Raw genomic sequence first — 23,232 nt, 5'->3', positions numbered from 1 at the left:
AAGATGTCTCAATTAAGACCTAGGTGACTGAGGGTGCCAAGAGTGTACAATTGTAACCTTTGGAAAAATTCCACAACATCTTAAATGTCAGTCTTTGAGAGAACGGACAGTTTATATGAGTAGATTTCCACCTAAATAGAGTATATTTTTGATGACTGAGAAACTATTGTAAATGGTTTATCTTTACTCATTCTGTGGTTGTTTGTACAAGTATGTAGAAATACAGTTAATTTTTGTATAATGACCTTGAATTCAGCAAGTATGCTAAGTACATCTATTAATTTTAATGGTTGATTCTACATTCAAAATCATTTTATCTTCAAAAAATGATACTTTATTCTTTTTCCACTCATTTACCTATTTATCTTGCCTTACTGAACTGGCATGGACCTCCAGCAAAAAATATTAATTAGAAATGGCAATAATGGACATTTTTGTCTGGGTCCTAATGTCAAAACCAAAACTCACCTTTAATTTTGATATATGCTATAGGGTTTTTGTTTGCTTCTTTGAGGGAAGCACAGTTTATAAGACTGGATGTTATTTGTTTTCTATTGATACATAACAAATACTACAAATTCAGTCTCTCAGAACTAATTCACAGTTATGTAGGTCAGGAATCCAGGGACTTCAGCTAGTTTCTCTGCTTAGGATCTCACAACATCAAAATCAAGGTCTTGGCCAAATTGGCTCTCATATGGAGACTCTGGGGGAAGAATCCACTCCCAGGCTCAATCAGGTTGTTGGCAGAATTGAATTCACTGTGATTAAAGAACTGAGGTCCCCTTTTCCTTACCTAAAGTCAGCCGCATCTACGTTTTGATAGGAGGGTGATTCTGGTCACATTGAATGAGTCAGGAAGTGTTCTTTCTGCTTCCAGTGCTTGAAATACATTTTATGGACTTGTTATTTCATCTTTAAATGTGTGGTAGAATTTATCAGTGAAGCCTGGGCCTGGTGCTTTCATTTTTGGAAGGTTATGAATTATTGATTGAATTTCTTCAGTACATACAAGCCTATTCAGATCAGCTATTTCTTCTTGTGAGAACTGTGCATTTCCATCTTTCAAATAATTGGTCCTTTTTGTCTAAGTTACTACAAATGTTGGCATAGAATTGTTGTTCATAGTATGCTTATATTATCCTTGTCATGCCCATAGGACATGATCCTTCCTTCATGTCTGATGTTGGTAATGTGTGTCTTCTTTTTTTTTCTTTGCTAAAGTGCCTAGAAATTTATCAGTTTTATCAATCTCTTCAAAGAAACAGCTTGTGGTTTTTTGCTTTTCTCTATTGCTTTCCTGATTTCAATTGCATTGATTTCTATTCTATTATTTTTTTTCTTTTCTCCTTCTTGCTTTATCTTTACATTTCTTCCAGTTCTTTGTTTTGCAAAGATAGAAGTTTAGGTTATTGAATTTAGATTCTTCCTCTCTTCTAATATTTTCATTTAATGCTATAAATATCCCTCCAGGCATCATTTACTACATTCTACAAATTTTGATAAATTATTTTCATTTAGTCAAAATACTTCCTAATTTCTGTGAAGACTTCTTTGGCCAAAGTGTTATATATAAATGTGTTAGTCTCAAAATACTTGGGTGTTTTCCAGCTTTGTTTCTGTTATTAATTTCTAATTTAATCCCACTGGGCTGTGAGACCATACATGTATGATTTCTATACTTTCTGATTTACTATGATATTTATGGACCAGAATGCGGTCTATCTTGTTGAATTCCCCATGTGATCCTGAGAAGAATGTGTATTCTGCTCTTGTTGGATGGAACAGTCTATAAATGTTAATTAGATCAAGTTGATTGATAGTGCTGTTCAGGTAAACTGTATCCTTACTGATTTTCTGCCTGCTTGATCTAGCAATTACTGATAGAAAAGTGTTGAAGTCTCTAAATATAATATGGTTTGTCTATTTCTCCTTGTAATTCTATCACTTTTTGCCTCACATGTTTTGTCACTGTATTGTTAAGGACATACATGTCAGATTTTTATGTCTTCTTGGGAAATTGACCATTTTATCATTACCTAAAGTCCCTATTATCACGGATAATTTTCCTTTAAACAAAGTCTGCTTTGTCTGTAATTAATAAAACTACTCCAGCTTTCTTTTGATTAATGTTAATTAACATAGTATATCTTTTCATTTATTTGATTTTTCATATTTAAAGTACTTTCTTGTAGATAGCATATAGTTAGGTCCTTTTTTTTTTTCCCTGATTCTGACAATCTTTACCTATTAATGGGTGTTTTTAAATCATTTACATACAATGCGATCATTGATATAATTGGATTGGTATCTATTATGTCTGCAACTGCTTTCTATTTGTTGTTCTTAATCTTATTTTTTCTTGTTTTCTTCTCTTCTTTCTTCCTTCCTGGTTTAGGATGAGCATTTTATATGATTAGTTTCTCTCCTCTTTTAGCTATTCAATTAGACTTTTCACAATATTTTTAGTAGTTGTCTTAGAATTCGCAATACACATTTACAAGTAGTCTAGATCTATTTTCAAATGTCACCATACCACTTCATGTGCAATGTAAGTACTTTATAACCCAGTGTTATGGGCTGAATTGTGTCCCCCAGAAAAGATTTGGTGAAGTCCTAACCCCCTTCTCCTTTTTTTAAAAAGATATATTTATTTTGCATCTCATTTTGGGAAGTTTCTACCAACAGGTCTCCAAGCTGATTGATTCTTTCCTCTGCTGTGCTCAGGCTGCTGGTGAACACATCACAGGCATCCTTCATTTCTGTCACACTATTTTTTTTATTTCTAGAATTCATTGTGATCCTTTCTTAGAGTTTCCACCTCTCTGTTTACATTATCCATCTCTTCATGCATGTCATCTGCTTTTCCCTTAACATGTTTATTAAGGTTAATTCATTAACATTAACATAGTCTTTAATATATTAATGTTATTTTAAATTCCCTGTCCTATAATTCCAACATCTGTGTAATATCCGAATTTGGTTCTTTCTTTCTTTCTTTCTTTTTTTTTAAGATCTGTTGGTTTATTTGCCAGAGAGAGAGAAAGGGAGAGGGAGAGCACAAGCAAGAGGCTCTGCATGAGCAAAGAGCCCGATGTGGGACTTGATCTCAGGACCCTGGGATCATGACCTGAGCTGAAGGCAGAAACTTAACTAACTGAGGCACCCAGGAGTCCCTCTGAGTTTGGTTCTGATGCTTATTTGCCTCTTCAGACTGTGTTTTTTTCTTATTTCTTAGAATTCCTTGTAATTTTCTGTGAAAATCTGGCTATGATATATCAGGTCATAGGAATTTAGGCAAAAGTCCTTTATTGTGAGATGTTATGTTAATCTGACTGTGAGCTGAGCTTCTTTTATGTCAACTCTAGCTCAAGGCACCCAAGACTTTAACATTTTTCATATGTCCCAGTGTTCTTGTTTTGTCTTTTTATTTCCTTATTCCTTAAATGAAGCCTACACTTCGCAGCTCTTCCAGCTTTACTCCCCTGTTAATGTGGTGATAAGGTGTGGGGGAGGAGAAGCATTTTCTAATCTTAAGATTATATCTCAGTCTTTTAGTGTCCTTGTGTCCCAGGGCCTTGACAAGTGTTTTATGCTCCACCTGGCCATTTATATGATACAAGAAAACCAGAGAGGGCTATAAAATGATAAATACCCTCCCATTTAGGTGAGATAAGGCCTGATAAAAGTTTTTTCCCCCAGATCCTAGGCTTCTGTTATAGAGAACAGTCTAAGTAAAAATGGTAACATTTCCCATCCTCCTGCTAGAGGCTCCAGGAGATTTTTTTTCTTAGCTCCTCACCAAGAGAACTTGGTGGGGTTACTGGAAGTAAAATCTATGAAAACACTGGACACCCTTAACTCTAAGATTCCCCCTAGTGGTTTCCCACTCTCATGTTTATCTACCCTACACTCCAGCAATCCATCAGTTACCATTTAAGTGTTCCCACCAAAGTATGGATCCTGGTACTTCTCCTCCAGATCTTACAAAGAAGATCTTGACTTTGATTCTTTGTATTCTCCCTGTCTCTCCAGATTTCAGTATGGCAGTTTTCCCTATAGGCTCTTTGCCTGTTAGATATGAAACTGGAAGTCTTTCATTTTACCTTTCAAAGAGAGGACTTATTTCTGCTTAAAAAATAGGGACATATCCCCAAATCCATTCAGAAATTGATGTGTTTAAAGACTAAACATCAATTCCGGTAGAGGAATGTCTACTCCAGTTTATACTTATTCCTAAATAGATCATTCCAAGAGGTCCCACGAAAAATCTGAAATATTTGCAAGGTTCCTTCACCCTTGAAATTGAAATTGGAGGACCTTGAACTTCAGTTCTTGTCAAACCATTCCCATGAGTCTGCTGGAGTCTCTGTTCAACATTTCACCCTGTCACCCCAACTTTTATTTTATTGGCAATGCCTTCAACAGAGACATGACACTAAATGGTAAGCCTATTGCTCTTGGTTATTTTCCTCTTCTGCATCTTCCCTGAACAGATTCCTATTGCCTGATGACACACTCTTTTACCAAACTTTAAACAAGCTCCTCTGAACGCTCTTTTCATCGAGGCCATCCTTTTTCAGCCTGCCTAAGCCAGTCTTAGCAAACCATCCTTCTAAGTCAATCCTCTACCCTTGATATCTGATCACATTGGATGTCTGATTAAATTCTTCATTCCCTACCTTCAATGTATAAGTCCTTAGCCTGCTTTTAGCAAGAATTCTGTTGGGTCTGTTTGGCAAGAATCTCCCTACCCATAATGTCTTAATTTTTTTTTTTTCCATCAACCCCCCCCCCCAGTCTGCTCTGTTGACTATAAGTCCCCACCTGTCTTGTGTTCAGAATTGAGTTCAATCTCTCTTCCTTATCGCAATGATCTTAACCTCTATTATTATAGTCTTGAAAAAAGTCTTCTTTACCTTTTTTAGCAAGTATTAAAATAAATTTTCATTAACACTAGTAGCTTCACAATATCTTCAAATAGATTTTTAATAATATATTCCGTCCAGATTTTTCAATTATTGAATGTGGTAAGATGGGTTCAAAACAACCTAGACAGTCATTTCTCGAGAACAATAATTGTTGAGAGCTTAAAGAGAATATACCAAACACTAAAGTATCTGTTTATACAACAGCCTTACAAAAATATCATACCTAAAGTATCTGTTTATACAACAGCCTTACAAAAATATCATACTTATTTTGCAGATGAAGAAGTGGAAGATTAAAATGAATATGTAATTTTCCCATAGTTTCACAAATATTAAAGAATGAGAGGTTAAATTTAATCCCAAATTGGTCTGGTTGCAAAGATAATACTTCTTAGCACTATTTTCCACAGCCTACCCAAGCATCTTGACTTTGTGAAATTAATAGTATGAGCTATGGTTCATTTTAGACTTTATGTCTTATCATGCTCTTCCTAGGATAGTTTAGTTTTGGTGGATGTCCCCACCTTATTTCTTTATAGACATTTTTTTCCTGTAACAAAATTTTATGTGGACACATGTGCCAAGTACACATTCAAAAACCTCAAAATATTATTTTTCAATTCTTATAGTTATTTGGGATAGATCCTTTCAGTATTTCAATTTTACCTGTGAGAAAATAGAGGTGAAAGAGAGGTAAGTAATATTCCAAAGATTGCAATTCTGTGTGGAGGAGTCAGGATTTGAAACCGAGTCATTTTACCTTGAAATTCATACACTTAACCTCAACATTATTTTATCTTCTTTGATAAGTCGTTCTGTCAGAATTTTATTTTGACAGATTAATGGTATGGTTGTGTTTCCCCCACTTACAAATTCAGCCATTCATTTCAATCTCTTTCCTAAATGACTATTAATATATGACAAATTCTAAATTATTATAATTATGGCTAACCTATTTATCAGTATAAGTTAAAGTTATTAGAATTTCCTTCACTACCTTGTCCACTCAGTGTTCAAATTAGCTAAGAAGCTCTATTTCTGTACCTATCGCCATCCTCCTCCCACCTCCAGCCTTAATCATCAAGTCCTCTTCTCAGAATGACATCACTAAACATATTAGTTCCATTTGACAACAGTCACCATATTCTGGAAAATCCCAACTTTTCCTTCAGTTACACTACTTAAAATATGCAGTACTTCACATGTATATTATATTGCTTATAATTCTGCACCAATCTGGGATAGTCACCTCCTTAGGAGAATCTATATTGTCATAAGCAAAAACTTCTATCTGTGGGTTTTAAAAGATCATAAAATGGAATGACAACACTTTAGTAATTAAAATATGTGTTTGGGGATGCCTGGGTGGCTCCACCGGTTAAGCATCTGCCTTGGGCTCAGGTCATGATCCCAGGGTCCTGGGATCGAGCCCCGCATCGGGCTCCTTGCTCCGTGGGGAGCCTGCTTCTTCCTCTCCCACTCCCCCTACTTGTGTTCCCTCTCTCACTGTCTCTCTCTTTGTCAAATAAATAAATAAAATCTTTAAAAATAAATAAATAAAATAAAATGTTTGGCAATTAAAGTATATGCTTATCAGTTTGGGGGTACTTCTAAAGATATTTTAAATTGTTATTCATACATGGATATCCAATTTTCAAAAGTATATTAAAAAGTTTATATGTATACAATGTCAATTTTACAGTACAAACTTGTAGCAGGTAGAGGTATTGCCTAGGTCTCAGTGACTCAGTTATTTGTTTTCTCTTCATTTTTGACATCTTGAACAAATTTCTGAAATGTTAACTAAACAGAAAAAGGGTTTAACTGAAAATTTTCGGAGAAGAATTCACTACTGAAGGGCATTGATAATGACATATGAAAATGCTTACCTCTAAATGAATTGTCCCCTGCACAATGTTGATTAGCATAGGTCAGACATATAGGCATATCATTAAGTCAGGCAATGAGCATTAATAATTGAGATCTGCCCACATTAATTACTAAGCCCTGGGAACTTCACTAAGGAAAAGGGTATCATGAGAAAACAGATGGATGTGCATGCATCAAGTAATTTTAGGAAGAAGTAATGGAGTAATACACACACACACCTGAACTGCTATTCTTGCAATTCTAGGTCCCATATAATTTAAATAAAATTATTCTAAAATATCATGATCATTGAGGACAGATATTTAATTGTTAATTAATAAAAAAGAAAAAAATATTTTCCATGTAAATATATTTTAAATAGAAGTATGTTCATATGTTGAAGAAAGAAAATGGTATAAAATTGCTTACTGTGAAATAAGGTATGATGTTACTGCACATTGCAGATAAACATTGATTACATAAAAACTAGCTCTCAAAAATCACAAAGGACAAAATAAACTTTTCATATCTTCAATATAAAGAAAAGATCATATGTGGTATGGTAAAAAATATAGAAGGAAATGAAGGTTTATTGAGCTGGATGTTCACCTCTGAGCTGCACATTTCATACTTACAGCTATGGGGTATCCTCACATCATCAGTTTCTTTGAGGCAAGAGATACACGTTTTAAAATGTTATAAGCCTAATGACCTTAAGCATTATTTTTCAGTAAATGTTGGTTAAACCAATTAGTATATGAATAAGTGAATTAATGAATAAATAAACATGCACATACAGTTATCTTTGAAAGGAAGAAGTCTTTGGAGTATGGAAACCCAAGTCATTCTTTAGAATGGGAAAGTTTTATTATTTTTCATTTTTTTTTTGAAAACTGCTCTGCTACCATTTTTCCATCTGTACCTTTTATTTTAAGATTATTAGATCTCATGTATATTCGTGTCATTTATAATTTATTTCTCTTTTATAATTTCCCCTGCTTTCTTGAAGAAACTCCCTATTTCTTCATCTAATTTAAAATGTCATGTGTTCAACTCTAACCATTTTTTTTAAACTCTGTTTCTCTCTTGAGATTTGTTCATTTCAAAAATCATATTTTGAGGGTTTTGTGAAGTTTTTTAGTATTCGGGAACTATCTCCTCTTCAGTTTTACATTTTTATTACAGGCTCCTTTTATTAGTGTTCCAATTTCATTGAAAATGCTAATGAGACCTTAAAAAATTCCCTTCTACATTTATTGTTTCGGTGGGAACCATTTGCTCCAAATGTTGATATTTCTTGAATAAGTAGTGAGTTTCTCTTAATTGTTTATATTTACAAATGAAGATCTGTCATGATGTTCTTCCCTAGTTTGGGCTGAGGACCCAAAGACTTCACTTCCCCCAAGTTCCTCTCCCCTGCTAAGGGCCTTATCCCTTGGCTCTTTGTCTGCATTCCAAAGACCTCTTAAAATAAAAATCCTGTCTATTGTTCTGAGTGATTCAGCTTTGCCTTCAGCTGAACATATCTCTCCCTCAGCAAAACAAGAGCTCAGCAGTTTAGCCCAACAGCAGAGCCTGCCCTCCAAAGCTACCTCAAAAATCTTTCATCCAACTCATCACATAGAGGGGGGTTCTGAGTAAGAACCAAAAAAGGTTCTACTGCTAAAACAAGTTTGACAAACACTCATTTAACATTTGATATCTTTCTGGAGAGAATGTGAGGTGGATACTATTCCTGGAGCAGGGGCCAGCACTGTATGCGGGTAAGGAGTTTTCAGTGGATTCTAGTTAGGTCACACTCATATCTTGCTGACCCTGGGTTGTCCCGTAGGATACTGCCTCTTGGTCAGAGAGTGGGCCAAGTCCAAGGAGCACATGGTGCCTATACTGACATTCCTTCCCCAGCAGAAATCTTTTGCTGAGAGGCAAAAAGTTAGGGATTTTGCAACATGAGTTCAAAGCAAACAAACACAACACAACACAACTCATAAAAACAAAGATGACGATAGATAAGAGAAGATGCTGAGGGTGAGCCTTAGGGACTCTCTGGCTCTGAGCTCTTCTGAAATTGGCCTTCTTCTCCTCGCTACATTGTTGTTTCTACCCATGATACTGCGGCTCGCTCACTCCTCCTTCCTGTCCTCTCTCAGAGCTGTGGCTGAGTGTGGTCTTACCATGTCCTGCCTCAAACATCAGTCCCCCACACAAAACTCCTACTGTTGGTAGCAGAGAACATCTTTAAACCAAGAGTCGATCTTAATCATCGTTTGCATGATTTTTTTCCATGAAGACCACCTGCATATACCTTGAACCTGTTAACATCATCTTTGGGTGAAGTGGCTGTAAAATCAATATTTAAATAATAAATTTCTCTGTACTCCTCTTTCAAAAAAAAATGAATACTAAACAAATAAATAAAACAGAAATTAAGGATACTCATATTGTACAAGTGAATGGTAAATTACCCAGGTGGGACAAGTAATATAATCAGCAGTGATTTCTCATTTCCAGTCTATGAAAGAATGGTGATTGCAGTATGAAGAGGAAAAAATTTATTACTGACATTTTAATTTATTTACTGAACTGAGAACGGCCTTCAAGTACAATAAATCAGAAAGCTATGGGACGTATTCAAAATTCCATTCTGGACCAGGGGAAGAACAGTATACTTAAAATGAAATTGAAAGGAGAATTCAGAAAAATAGAGTAGTTTACATCCTACTGTGTTCAGATCATCAAAAGAAAAAAAAAATGAGTAGGCCCTTAAAGACACTGTGACTTCTTACTGTTTCTTTCTTTTTTTCTTCTTCCAACTCCCCCCACCTCCACCATTCCCATACTGCATAGCCTTACTCCTCATTGCTCATGCAGAGATCCTCAAAAATTTGACCTTGATGAATACCTCTCACTTAGCATGCTCTGCGCTTCAAGTCAGAACAGGGACATAAATCATGTAGCACACTGCATCGTGTCCTAACTCTTTGGCATCCCCTCAGACAAGCACTTGCTGTTGTTTTGTTCTCCAAGAGTCTCCCCAAGATGTCCCAAGATCAAAAAAAAAAAAAAAAAAAAGATGGAAGATTGGGCAGGGAAGAAATTTTATCTTTCAGCCCTGCTATTCAGAGCAGATGTCTAGTCTGCGACCATCCTCCAAGTTACCTTGTCCCTAGTAAAGAGTTTACTTTTAAACCAATGGTTTTGATGAAACCCTTGGGGCAGAGGGTCGCAGAGACCAAAACATCAAAAAGCGCACATTATTTGCAGGAGAACAAATTCCACAAAGTTTTAGATATTAATTTTTAAATCTTACTAAAGGCTATTTGCTATACTTATGGATACACCAACAGTAGGTTTCAGCTCAGTTTTGCCCAAAATCAAAGATTTTGATTTTTTTTTAAAGATTTTTACTCACTTTTTTTGAGAGAGAGAATGAGAGAGAGAGAAAGAGCACATGAGAGGGGGGAGAGTCAGAGGGAGAAGCAGACTCCCCGTTATGCGGGGAGCCTAATGCAGGACTCTATCCTAGGACTCCAGGATCATGACCTGAGCCGAAGGCAGTCGCTTAACCAACTGAGCCACCCAGGTGTCCCCAAAATCAACTCTTAAATTTTGAAATCAACTTAAACCTTTTTCCAGTTTCTCATTTTAACTTTTACTTTGTTATCATATGTTTCATTCATTATGTATGGGCTGTTTGTTGTTTTTTTATTGTTTGTTTGTTTGTTTTTGTTTTTGTTTTTACTTTTATAGTCCATTGAAAGCTTTCTTTATGTTGGTTCTGCACATTTCTTACTGACTTTTCAAGCTCTTTATTTATTTTGTCCATGTTATATGTAGAATAACTTCCCTATTCTAGTTCTTACCTTTTTTCTCCTTAGGTAAAAAGGATAGTTTCTTCATAATATTCATTTTGAAAGAAAACACCTAGAATATTATATTATTATATTATATTATATTAGAGCTTCCAATGGTTTTTACTTTCCTTTGGGAACAAAAGTTATGTGAAAAGATTTCTAAGTATTAATATGTTTGTTTTATGCTCTATCTCAAATCCATAATTTACATAATTCTTGCAATTGAACCACCATCTTCCCACTAATAAACAGCAGATACCCACTGGGAGACAGACTCAAATTTGGGGAATACTGAGATAGATCAAGAAGCGCATTGATGAGTGTGTTTCTCTAACTGCAGAAACTAGATAAAGTACAGAGTAAAGAAAGGGAAAAAAAAAAAAAAACAGGAGTAATGGAACACAGCCTGGAGGATAAGGGGTAGAAACACTGTGTTCTGAAGACCTCTCCACACTGGCATTGAGATGAGGGCCTGGAAACCATACTGCCATATGAGGAGTGAGGAAAAGTCCTGGAATGCATACAGAGTCTGAGCAGATGTTTGATAAATCCTTTTCTCATGAATAAGTGAATGATGTTCAGTGTGAAGAGAAAATACTGAGGGCATGAAAACTTCAAAAATTTAGAAGCTTGTTTTGGGAGAGCGAGTTCTTTGAAGGAGTCAAAGGTTACTTTTTGACTGAAGAGAAAGAAGTTAATATGAAGAGCAAATTTTTTGTTTGTTTGTTTTCTTCTGGGGGAAGAATAGATTTCTAAAAAGAGATCTCTAGTAATGGAAATCATTCATTCACCAAATATGCCTGTGGTAAAACAGGGGATGGGCAACACCTGGGTTTTCGATGGCAGCCACTACCAATCATGAACTCATGAAGATGGAGAAAGTAGGGAGGAAGGGAGACAGATACTGGACATCAAATTACACTATAATTCCAATTCAAATAATTGTTATGAAGGACAACTACATAATGCTATGAATATCTTACCTGAAGCACCTCTACTGGTCTCAAGGATTTAGGGTTCCCTGAGGAAATAACATCAAGGTTGTGAGTTTAATGATGAGAAATTCTAATTAAAGGAAGGGTGGGGGAGAGTTATAGGTTACCAGGTAGTAGAAAGCGTATATAAAGGCTTCAGGCAGGAAAGAGACAGGTCTTTTTGGGGAACAAAGAAAAAATGAGTGTGGCCAGAGAGGTGAGTGAGGTAGAATGCCTAGTGCCTGACATAGATTAGAGTAAATATGTTGAGTGGTTAGTACCAGGGAGCTAGGTGGACACTGGCACAGTAACTTCATACCTAGGAAGCCATCTTGCTTCCCTTCCAGGGAAGAATTTTCAGCCCATCTGCCTAAGTATGTTAGTTAAAATGAACTCCTCAATGTACCAAACCCTGTGTTACTCATAGTACTTGACCCTTTTAGTGTGGACACTGTGAAAGCCCCCAGAATAGATAATGCAAGGCTTAAACTTCTTGAGGGATGATTCTGTTGTAAGAAAAAAAATCCTTGCAATTATGTAACCTGTGCAAAAATGAGGTTTTCCTTATCTTTTCTTATATGTTATACATTATTTCTTTACTTTGCTAGTTGCAACGTCTTGCAGTTCCAGTAGTTCCCGTATGACGTTAAATAATGATGTTGATATTGGGCATTGAATAGTTTTCCTGACTTTTAATGTGTTCAGTGTTTCATTAAATATTCTGCTGGTCTTTATCTTAAAACACAGGGTTTTTTTTTTCAATTGAATTAAAAACCCTTTAGAGTTATAGCCTATTAAAAGTTATTATATTTTATTTTTTTATTTTTTATTGTTATGTTAATCACCATACATTACATCATTAGTTTTTGATGTAGTGTTCCATGATTCATTATTTGTGCATAACACCTAGTGCTCCACACAGAACATGCCCTCTTTAATACCCATCACCAGGCTAACCCATCCCCCCACCCCCCTCCCCTCTAGAACCCTCAGTTTGTTTTTCAGAGTCTCTCCTCTCTCATGGTTCGTCTCCCCGTCCAACTTACTCCCCTTCATTCTTCCCCTCCTGCTATCTTCTTCTTTTTCTTTTTCCTTAGCATATGTTGCATTATTTGTTTCAGGGGTACAGATCTGTGATTCAACAGTCTTGCACAATTCACAGCGCTCACCATAGCACATACCCTCCCCAATGTCTATAACCCAGCCACCCCATCCTTCCCACCCCCCACCACTCCAGCAACAGAAATTCATGTTTAATTTTTAAAATGGTGTTCCTACTGTGCTACATGACTTCTTGAATGGTGAGATGTGCTTTTCTATTTCCAAAATGAAAAATCTTCTGATGGAGTTGAGGACAGTAAAAACAGTGAGATGGTGTGAGGGATGGAGGCAGAGAGGCTGTGCCAATTTAACAAACATCTGCATGTGTCCCTTTCCCAGTGTTACTGCTCTTTGTTAAAAGACACTTTAAAAATACATGCCAAGAAGTATTCAAACTCTTCTAGAAGATTTGAGACATTTGATTCCCTAAGATTCCTCATGATGATTTGAATAGTCTGGAGCACAAGAGAGAGACCGTGTGCCTATCAAGTGCACTACCTTTCCTCCAGGGAATCCCCCAGATCCTGTCTAGTCCTGCAAACCATCCCTTTCAAAACTAAACTCCCTTGGGGTCCTCTGGTACCCCTACTCCACCAAAATTCAAACTTGTTCTGGGGATAATGTGTTTGACCCTGAAGGAAGATATTCCATCCAGTATAAGCGGAGGAGAAGATTAAGAGATACTCTCCACTTAGTTCTTTGTGCCTAACTTGCCAGACCTAAAGACTATTCTGAGGAAGGGCATGTAATCAAAACCACAGGTGTGCAATAAAAAAATAAAAAATAAAAACACAGGTGTGGCGCTCTAGTTGAAAACTCTGCTCTAAGACACATGTCTACTCGGAGCAATGTAAAAGTCACTGCCACTTGTTACAGTGCCTTTGTCTATATCTTTGTCACAGAGATATGATAAAATTGCCTTAAGCAGAGCTTTCTCCCAGCATATAACTTTCTCAGCTGGAAACCCTACCAGGTGGCTTAATGTGAAAGAGAGGGAGACTTATAAATTATAGACCGTTGTAATTAAATGTGAAATTGTCACTCATCAGGTTGCCATACCATTCATAAAGGCCTTCCCAGCTCATTGCACTGTACTTCTTAATTTGGTTCTTGTGAGGTAGTTAATTTTCTCTGTAATTGAAAGAATATCCATTGCAAATGATGTCTAGGAGCAAGTGAAAATGATGATGATTTGCTCAACTGGTCAGTGGGTGTTGAACTATTTTCCTTTATTAATTTACAGTGATTTCTTCATGTCCTCTGAATTTCTAACTTGATTCCAAAAAAGGTCATGCATTTGAAAAGGGGACTTGTAGTTGGCTGTAATCAGTCATCTTGCTGTCAGTTTTAAGGGAAAAAAAATAAAAAAGCCTGGCTGATCAGGTGGACAAAGAGGAAAATTAACCCAGCATAGCCTTAGGTTTATGACACTGAAAAGCTAGTTAAGCGAGTTGTGGACTGGGCATGGTAGTAAAACACCTCTGTGAATTGTAAAATAAACTAAAAGCTCTCGATGGAAATGTTTCACTGGTGCCTAAAGCAAACTATTTTATATTTTCTCCTGTGGGAAAATGACTATGATTAGGTTTATAAGACACTTACCTCAGAGCAAGGATTATTGTTTGATGATGTTTTCCAAGGATATTGACAACAATGATGATTTCATTTAGAATTGGACGTCAGTCATTCCAAAATTTCCACAAATATTCCAATCACTATGAGTTAGAGTTAAGTTTCCCAGTCCTTCGAATAATGACCTGCCTCTAAATATAATGACTCCTCATACCGTTACCTTAAATTTGCATAGCATTTCTCTAAAGAGCACAAAGTGATTTCCAGATCATATCTCATTAATTCTTCTAAAAGCACTGCCAGAGAAGGCCAAGAGAAATTACAAAAGACTTGTTTCTACTTAAAAAAAAAAAAAATCCTCCACCCTTAATGTAGAATCCCTGTATTTGTGACCACAGCTACTCTTGTTAAGCAGCCAGATTCTTTCCCTATTCTTGAAGCTTGCTTTCTATTTGTAATATTTAAAAGAAAAAAAAAATCCTTTCTTATGTATTCTTTAAAGTAACAAAAAATTGTAAGAAAGTAGCGTTGCTATATTGAGTGAATTAAAGAACATTTGATACAGTCTTGAAGGGCTTATTTAAACTGGTATGTAGGAGAACAAACCGCAACAAAAGAAGTTGATCATGTTTATTGTAAGTCTGGGCATGGCAAGGGTCCAGATGAGTTCTCAGTGTTGCAAACACAAGAGAGGTTTCAGTTAGCTGATTACGGGACATGTGGAGCATCTGGACAGATTCTGAAGTACTTAGTGTGCAAATGCAGTGCATGCTATCAAGGGCAGTCTTTCCCAACACCTTGAAAAGGAATGAAATTCAAGCAGGAGTTTTCTGTTTTTTAAATGTCAAGACTTGTTTATGGAGAAGAGAGGGAGGCTTGAGGACAGACCCTTGATCGTGTGCCATGCACTTCTCACCAATCCTGTAAACAATACAGTAGAGGGAAACTTGAATATGTTCCAAGAGCCACCGACGTGCCAGAAATGTTGTGGGCTCTCCACTGACCCCCAGGCGAGTGTAGAAGGACACCCAGGCTGAGTTGTAAAGCCAGCCTTCACAGTGAGATCACCAGTCCTCACTGGAGGTCCTGGGAATGATTGTAGACCCCAGGAACACTACTGAGTTTGGAGGATCAAGGGGATGGAAATCAACAGAACATGATAAGCAAGACCCAGGTCAAGGGTACCGACAGACCAAAATCCTTTTGAAATTCCCTGATTATTGATTAGGTAGGACTCAAGCAATGTTAACAAGTAGTGGAAACACACAGAAAACAGGCAGTCGGCAGCAGCGGAGCAATGAGCTCCTGGAGGGCATTCCTGCTCTTCTTTCACCGGCAGGACCAGAAAGGTAAGGACTAAGACCTCAGTCAACCTGGAGAAGCAGGAGTGTGAGACTGCTACAGGAAGGGGAATAAGTCTTGCCTGGGGTCCTTAGGCCAGGAGCACCACGGGGAGTAGCTGTCGCCCTCGGCACTGGCAATGGCAGCCACGATGGCAGTGTGAGGGAGTGGGAAGGACAGCATCTGGAGGAGGGGTTTCCAAAGGGCCAGCCATTCTTCAGGAATGGCAAAACTCTGGCCCCAGGAGAAGCACAGGTCTTCCTGCGCTGGGACAGATGCTCGGCAGTATGGGACTGGCGCCCAGCTCAGCAGCTTCACCAAAACCAAAGAGAAACCATGCAGAAAACAAATTTCCTCGGTCAGGATCACCCATGGGCCAGTGCCCTCAAGGAAACACAAATTAAAACAATAACTCAAATGTCACAGATGTGGAAAGAGCATAGAATTAGAAATTAGAAGGCCTTTCTAAAAAAAAAAGAACAAAAGAGAACAAAAAACCCCCCAAAAACAAAACTCCAAACTTCTCATCTGTATAACTTCTTTTTATCTTCAACATCCTATGAAATGGATCAAAAAAGATTTTACCACCATTTTAGACGAAGAGAGCATCAGACAGAAATTAATTAAACTGCTACAGTCGTTCAATCCCCTATTAGAAGTCCAGTCTCTTGGTATATGAGGAGGAGGGAAATTCATGCTTTCTTTTTTTCACACAGACCTTTAATCTAATTTATTTTAAAGATCAAATATATTACAATTTTGGCTCCATGCTTACTCATTTTTCCTAAGGATCTGAAACATCCCTGTAACCAGCTGATTTACTCCTTCTACATCACTACAACTTGTAAATTATTGTAAAAAATTTATATGACATTATATTACATTTATTTTAGGCTTCTAATTAATATGGCTATGATGGAACGTCTTAGCCTTATCCCCCTAATTTCAAATATTCTTTAGTGAATCTTGCATCCACTGTGGGCCATGCTGTGGCTTGGCCTACAAAGATGAATGCGAACAAGTATTCCTTTTTAGGAATTCATTATCTCATGGGGGAGAAAGATACAAAAAACATAATAGCAAAAAGTGCTAAAGTACACCTAGATGCAAGGTGTTATAGAGAAGCGACTGATTTAATTCTGGAAGTTTTCAAATGTTAATACATGGACATTATAGCCTATAAATTATTTTCAAAATCTTATTTTATATTCACAACAATTGTTAAAGAAGGTCCATGTGAAAAGTAAAATGGGACTCAGAGATTTTAAATGAGTAGCTAGTATGATGAGTAAGGAGAAGACCCAAGACACAGATCTCAGACTTCTGACTTTAGATCCTTTGCCCTTCCCACTATTAAGACATTTGAACTTATTATTGAAAGGGGGATGCGCAGGATTGAAGGGAACGGTGGTTGAGAGAATGTATGATCAAAGCTTCTGTAGAATAAAAAAAATTATCCTTATTATTCTAATGGTGAGGTTAGCAAGAGCTCTTTAATCATCTTTACCTGCCTAAACAACCAACATAATGTTTAAAAGTGGAACATTCTCAAATATTTTCTTTTTTTTTCCTTTGTATTAAGAGCATTAAGGCTTATTATGAAACACAAAATGTAACACTTTCAAGGCCCATATTTATAGTTCTAGTGCCTATTTGCAGTACTCAATATATATTTAGATGAATGAATGTGCGATACCTATTTGTTGATGGATTAATGTGTTTGAAGTTCCTGAAAGTTATATTTGACAGGAAATACCTTATTTTACATTCTGCTGTACGAGATGTATTTGGAAGGTTTTGGCGTACTCTTAAAACAAAGTAATTTGTGTAAAGCATATTTGCAAGGAATGGCCCCATATATTTAACATGTGTATAAGCAGTTTGGCTGAATTGGCTGAACTCATTAGGGTGCAGTCAAGAAACAGTATTTTTTTCTCTCTCTCCTACAAATGTCTTCAAGGTGATTTACTAGATCTCCTTTTCTTGCTGCAGACACGACTCAGGATGACTCCACAGACTTTAAGTAATGTTCACCTCTTGGAAGAGTCTTTCAACTGTTTCATTTTCAGGGTGTTCAGAAGTTCAGTCTCATCTAAATAAAAATTTTAATCTCACAACCACATTAAAAATTTGTCTGCCCTTCACATTTGAAATGATCAGTGGCTCAATGGCCAGTGTAGAAGGTAATTTGGGTCTGTATTTCATTCTCCACCGCTCCCTCTTTCTTCTTAGGGTCAGAGAAGGGGGAGGAGAGATTAGAGGGAAGAAGTTACAGGCTTGTTTACTTAGCTGGTGAGTATTCCATGACTATAAAACATCCTCTGTCATGGAAGGTGCTCCAGCAAGTTATTTATGACCCAGGAGGTGAGGAAGGGGCTGCTCACTGTACAGTTGCCTCCCTGTTGCAGGGGGCACTATATGGTTGCTTTCCAGGACTTTCCCAAAGCCGCTACCTCTTTCTGCTCAGTCCTCCTCATCCAGGAAAGCAGGCTTCTTACGTGGAGTCTTTCACGGGACTCACAACTATTCAGCTTTTTTTCAGCTTATCGGCCCTCATTCATCCACATCCAGCCAAATGATAAAAATATACGTAGAACCTTTCCATTCCCTCCCTCTTTCTTCCTGCTTTGCTTACTGACCGCTTCAGTCCATCCCTTGTCATATGTCAAGTCCTCTCAAGAACTTTTTTTACAGGATGCCTGGGTGTCTCAGTCGGTTAAGCGTCTGCCTTCAGCTCCTGGAATCCCAGGGTCCTGGGATGGAGTCCCACATCGGGCTCCTTGCTCAGTGGGGAGCCTGTTTCTCCCTCTGCCTGCCACTCCCCCTGCTTGTGCACTGACTCTCTCTCTCTCTAATAAGTAAAATCTTAAAAAAAAAAAAAAAAGAACTTTTTAAACATGTCTTTCCGTTAACAGCATAATTCAGACCTGAAATTTCCTGCAGCTCAACAAGCATTTAACCTATAGTCCTAAGTGATGCTGACTTCTGTTTTTTTTGCCTTTCCCCATCCTCCAAGAGATTCTCTTGCACCCACCTACCCCCTGCCCACCCGACCCCCCCACTCCACCAAATTGTCTTGACAGTTGAGGTGATGGAAAACTACTCTCACAAAATCCTATTAAAGAACCTTCTTCTCCAATAAGCCCATAACATCCTCTTTTATGAGGTAAGGATGGACAATGCTTATTATACTGCCTTGATACGTTTATGACCCACTTTAGAATATACACACATCTATCCCCCATTTTCTCAGCTTGTGGCCTAAGTCAGAGACAATGAAGAAAGTAATGAATGATAGCCTCCAAAATTAAAGCCATCAGTTAATTGATAGATAGATAATGGATAGATAAATAGGTAGATAGATAATTGAAGACAGACTGTTTACTCTATACCTTGTTAGTGATTCATTTGTGCACAGAGTGAAAGGATTAATAATAAGTGAAGGGATGGGGAGAGATTGTAGTCTGCCCTGTAATAGCATGAAATTTTGTGGACTGTGAGGTTTTGACTGATAATCCAGTCTTCTCAGGGTTTGAAGAACTGATGACGGTTGACTTGATACCAGGCTGTGACCTCAGATGCTGATTTGGATATGAAGGGACAAATGTCCAATACCATCATGAAGTGGAACTCCTCTCCCCACACCCCTCTAATATTTTTAAAACACTGTATTAGATACTACACTGTAACCTCCATAATATGAAATGAATAACATATATCCCTTGGTGGACATCTCATTCCTACTGAAATCACCCCTTTTCAGTTGGAAAAAGAATGGGTGGCTAGAAAAACTTACCAGTTATAAAATTGCCAAATGTCAAAGTTTACAAAATAAAAGGAAGCTCAAAACAATATTATATTTTCACTCAAGGAATGTGTCATGATTTCTTTTTCTCCACCCGATGGGTATTATTATAAAATAATATCTTTTTAAAGTATAATTTCAATGACTTTTCATCATTCTGTTTTATGACTCTATTATAATCTGTTTAGAAATCCAAAATTGTTGGGCATCTGCATTGTCTTTTAGTTGTATGTTATTATAAGAGCTGCCTTAATAAAAGTCTTTATAAAATTTTCACAAATTGTAATTATTTTAGCATAATTTTTGGAAAGAGAATTTATCAGTAAATATCTGTACCTATTATAAGGGTTTTGATACGTATCACCCAATTACACTGTAGATATATACCGATTTACCACTCATTATGAGAGTGACATTTCCTCATACTCTTTCCATTTATTTAATTCTTTTAAATCCCCAACTAATACATGAAAAATGGTGCTGCATTTGTTTGATTCTTTTAAGATGAAATATGATTTGCCTATGCTTACCATTTGTATTTGAAAATAAATATGTTAATATATTTTGCCCGTTGGAATACCCATGCTTTTTATTTATATTACCATATAAAATAGCATTATTTTATTTCTCATAAACATTGTAGTTTTGACATCTGATACTCACTTTAGTTATGCTTTGATATTGTAATTTTTTATGTAGCAAATTCCAACAAGCCGTCACTTGATGATTTCTGCCTGTGCTAAGTATCAGTAGATTTAGGTACAGGGGAGGTAGACAAGGAGAATACATTAGAAGAGATGGGAAACAAAGAGCAGCTTGTGGAATAAAGTGTATATAAACTATCTGAGAACAGAAACTCAAAGGATTAGACATTATCCCCCTCCTTAGAGCTTTAAAAAACTGCTTTATTGAAATTTCATTTAGGAGAAGGCCCAGATATTACAATATTTGTTTAAAATTAAACAAGATCCTAAGTGTTATGAATGGGTTATGATTTCTCCTAAGATAACCATTTAAATAAATGATTTAACTATGTTTTGCTTTAGTTGGGTGGTGAAAGTAGTTATTCTTTTGATTGTTTATTTTATGCTCTTAACAGATCATTTTCAACGAATAAGATTATGAAATATTATATATTCATTATAAATGCATGGTTGTTTTTATTTTTATTTTTAATTGGCATAAGAACTCTTATAATCAGAAAAATGATATTTTAGTTTAAATTAAAAAGAAATAGGTTTCTACTCTTTTTTTTTGATGTCTGATCGTATTTATTTGTCACTCATAGAAAATCTCATTTTTGACTGGACTCAGACTTAGAGGTAGAAGTTCTCAGAGAGGACAGCCTCCGTCTCTTGGCAATCTGTTCCTGGAGTTTTTCTTTGGCCTCCTTCATTCTCTTGGCCAAAAGTTTAGCATATTCTGCAGCCTCTTCCTTATTTTTCTTAGTGCGCTGCTTCTTCAAAGCAATACTCCGCCATTTGTGCTGGAGGACTCGTGGAGTAACAAGACGCTGAATCTTAGGCGCTTTCGTTCTAGGTTTCTTCCCTTCTTTGTTTAGGGGCTTTCTCACAACATACTGGCGGACATCATCTTCTTTAGAGAGATTGAAAAGTTTGCGGATTCTGCTGGCTCTTTTGGGCCCCAGGCGACGAGGCACAGTAGTATCAGTGAGTCCAGGAATATCCTTCTCCCCTTTTTTTACAATGACCAAGTTGAGAACGCTGAGATCGGCATCCACAATGCAACCCCGAAGAGATTTGCGCTTTCTCTCTCCAGTCCGCCTTGGTCTATAGCAGGAATGCCCCTTACTCAGCAGCAGGCGGACACGACCATGGGTCAAGACACCCTGCTTCATGGGGAAGCCTTGTTTGTCATTGCCACCACTGATTCGGACCACATAACCCTTCCATTCTTCACCCAGAGCATCAGCAGCAACTTCTGTGGCCATACGCTTCTCATAAAGGGTACGAAGTTTGCGTTCATCGTCCACTTCAATGAGTTTCTGGCGGCCAGTAGCTGGGAAAGAGATGTTCAGCTTCATCCTGAAGCAGCCTACCGCCTCTGAGGCGCCACGAAAAAGAGCAATAGGTTTCTACTCTTAAAAACTTTGAGATGTGCCAACCAAATTTCATTATCAAGAAAAAATGACAATGTAGTGAAGAATATTTCTTCTCAAATTTAATGTGCACAGGAATCACCTGGGAACTTGCTAAAATACAGAATCTCATAAATAGATTTGAGGTGGGTCCTGAGATTGTGTATTTCTAACAAGCTTCCAGTGATGCTGATAAGATGGATCTGTAGATCACAATTTGTATAGTAAGCATATAGAGATAATTATTCATTTTAGCAGCAGACAGGATTAGACTTGTTTCTGTTGGAATTTGTTTTGTGTGGGAATTTTGTTTGCTCTGTTTGTTGTTTTTTAATCTGCCAAACTGACAAATGAGATAGTGACTATAAGATTCTTAGCTGAGTGCTGGCAGTGGTAAGCGTCATGTAGCCTGTGATGTTAAGATTAATTTGTACTGTCAAACAACAATAAAAACTTTATTTTTTCAACAATAAAATTGGAAGAGCCAAACAGCAAAAAGGAGATGATTTAACTATTTACTAATTTATCGTACATTCTTTAAAAACAAATAAGGCCAGTAAAACCTTCCATAAAATTAGGACATTGATATTTTAACTTTTACCCACCATTTCTGATCATGATTTCTCTGATTGGGTCCTGAGAAGTTTAAATAGTAATAATGTTCCTTTATGTAATCAAATTGCATTCTATTTTAGAATCCCCGAGAGTCCCAGTGATAGGAAATTATGCGGTAAAAGGGAACTTTAACTACAATATGCAGTCTTGGTGACCCTTTTTGTTCTTGAGATGGAGTGAGGAGAAATATAAGAAGAAGCAAGAGGCCTAATGGTTAGCACCACTGATCCTGAGAGATTGTCAACACTTTCTGACACAGAATATATTCCCTTGTGCTTGGCAAAGCTTCAAACGAGCCGCTAAATGTTGAGATGGATATCTGAACTAAACCTCTGAACTTGTGGAGGTTCACCTGTCATCCCTGAATGCATAATCAGATCATCTCTTTCTCTGTCTGCTTTCCCTCTGGCAAAATCTCCAGCCTTAATTCCTGCCCTTTTTCTCATCTTTCAACAGTTTTCCCTACTGTAGGCAAGGCAGGGGCAGCCCAATCCAGAGCTCATTTACATTGAGAGTTCAGGGACATATGACACCCTACCTTGTATACTTAAAATCAGAATAGACTACCCATCACCCTCCTCCTGGAAATAAAACAATCCTGCTATTCTTCTTGTGAAAATTAACATTTCTAAAGGTTTGAGCTTGGCGGGCAAAGCTTCTTGGCTTAGGTCTTAACAAATTATCTTTCCCCTGTAGAGTTGTCAGCCATCCTGTTATGATAACACAGAACTGATTCAGACTCTCTTCTGCTGATGACTCTCTGATCTTCCTTCTCCAATAAATGGAAAATAAAGTGAGGGTCAGGGAGGTTTTAGGGGTTTTGTTTGTTTGTTTGTTTTTGCTGTTTTGGTTTTTTGCACTTGTTGATTTTAATCAAAATCTCAAAAGGTGCATACATTCAGCAATTCTGTCTTTGGATAAATTGGTAAAGTCTTCATAAGTTCAAAGTCTACTAGCTTCCTTCTAGGTATTGGTGTTCATGGGCATTTTCATTGAGAAATGCACTCAAGCCTCCTCACTCCTGTGGAGGACACATTCTTCCTGCAGTGGCACAAATAACATCTGGATAGCT

General features: G+C 37.1%; 1 protein-coding gene across 1 annotated transcript; it reads right to left on the bottom strand.

The window, feature by feature from the left end:
- Window positions 1-20,741: 20,741 nt before the first annotated feature.
- On the bottom strand, window positions 20,742-21,515 carry LOC113924570 (40S ribosomal protein S6-like). Its single transcript, XM_035726216.1, has one exon. The coding sequence runs from the start codon at window positions 21,489-21,491 to the stop codon at window positions 20,742-20,744; it is 750 nt and encodes a 249-aa protein (XP_035582109.1). The 5' UTR covers window positions 21,492-21,515.
- Between the last annotated feature and the right edge of the window lie 1,717 nt (window positions 21,516-23,232).

The sequence above is a fragment of the Zalophus californianus genome, chromosome 2 (assembly GCF_009762305.2).
Source record: "Zalophus californianus isolate mZalCal1 chromosome 2, mZalCal1.pri.v2, whole genome shotgun sequence".
In the NCBI taxonomy this organism is placed as follows: Eukaryota; Metazoa; Chordata; class Mammalia; order Carnivora; family Otariidae; genus Zalophus; species Zalophus californianus.
Note: the sequence above shows the minus strand (reverse complement) of the source record. Positions and strands in the feature narration are given on the sequence as shown.

What these genes read in the sequence shown, in the direction of transcription:
- LOC113924570 (XM_035726216.1), bottom strand. Translation starts at nt 21,491, where the DNA reads ATGAAGCTGAACATCTCTTTCCCAGCTACTGGCCGCCAGAAACTCATT.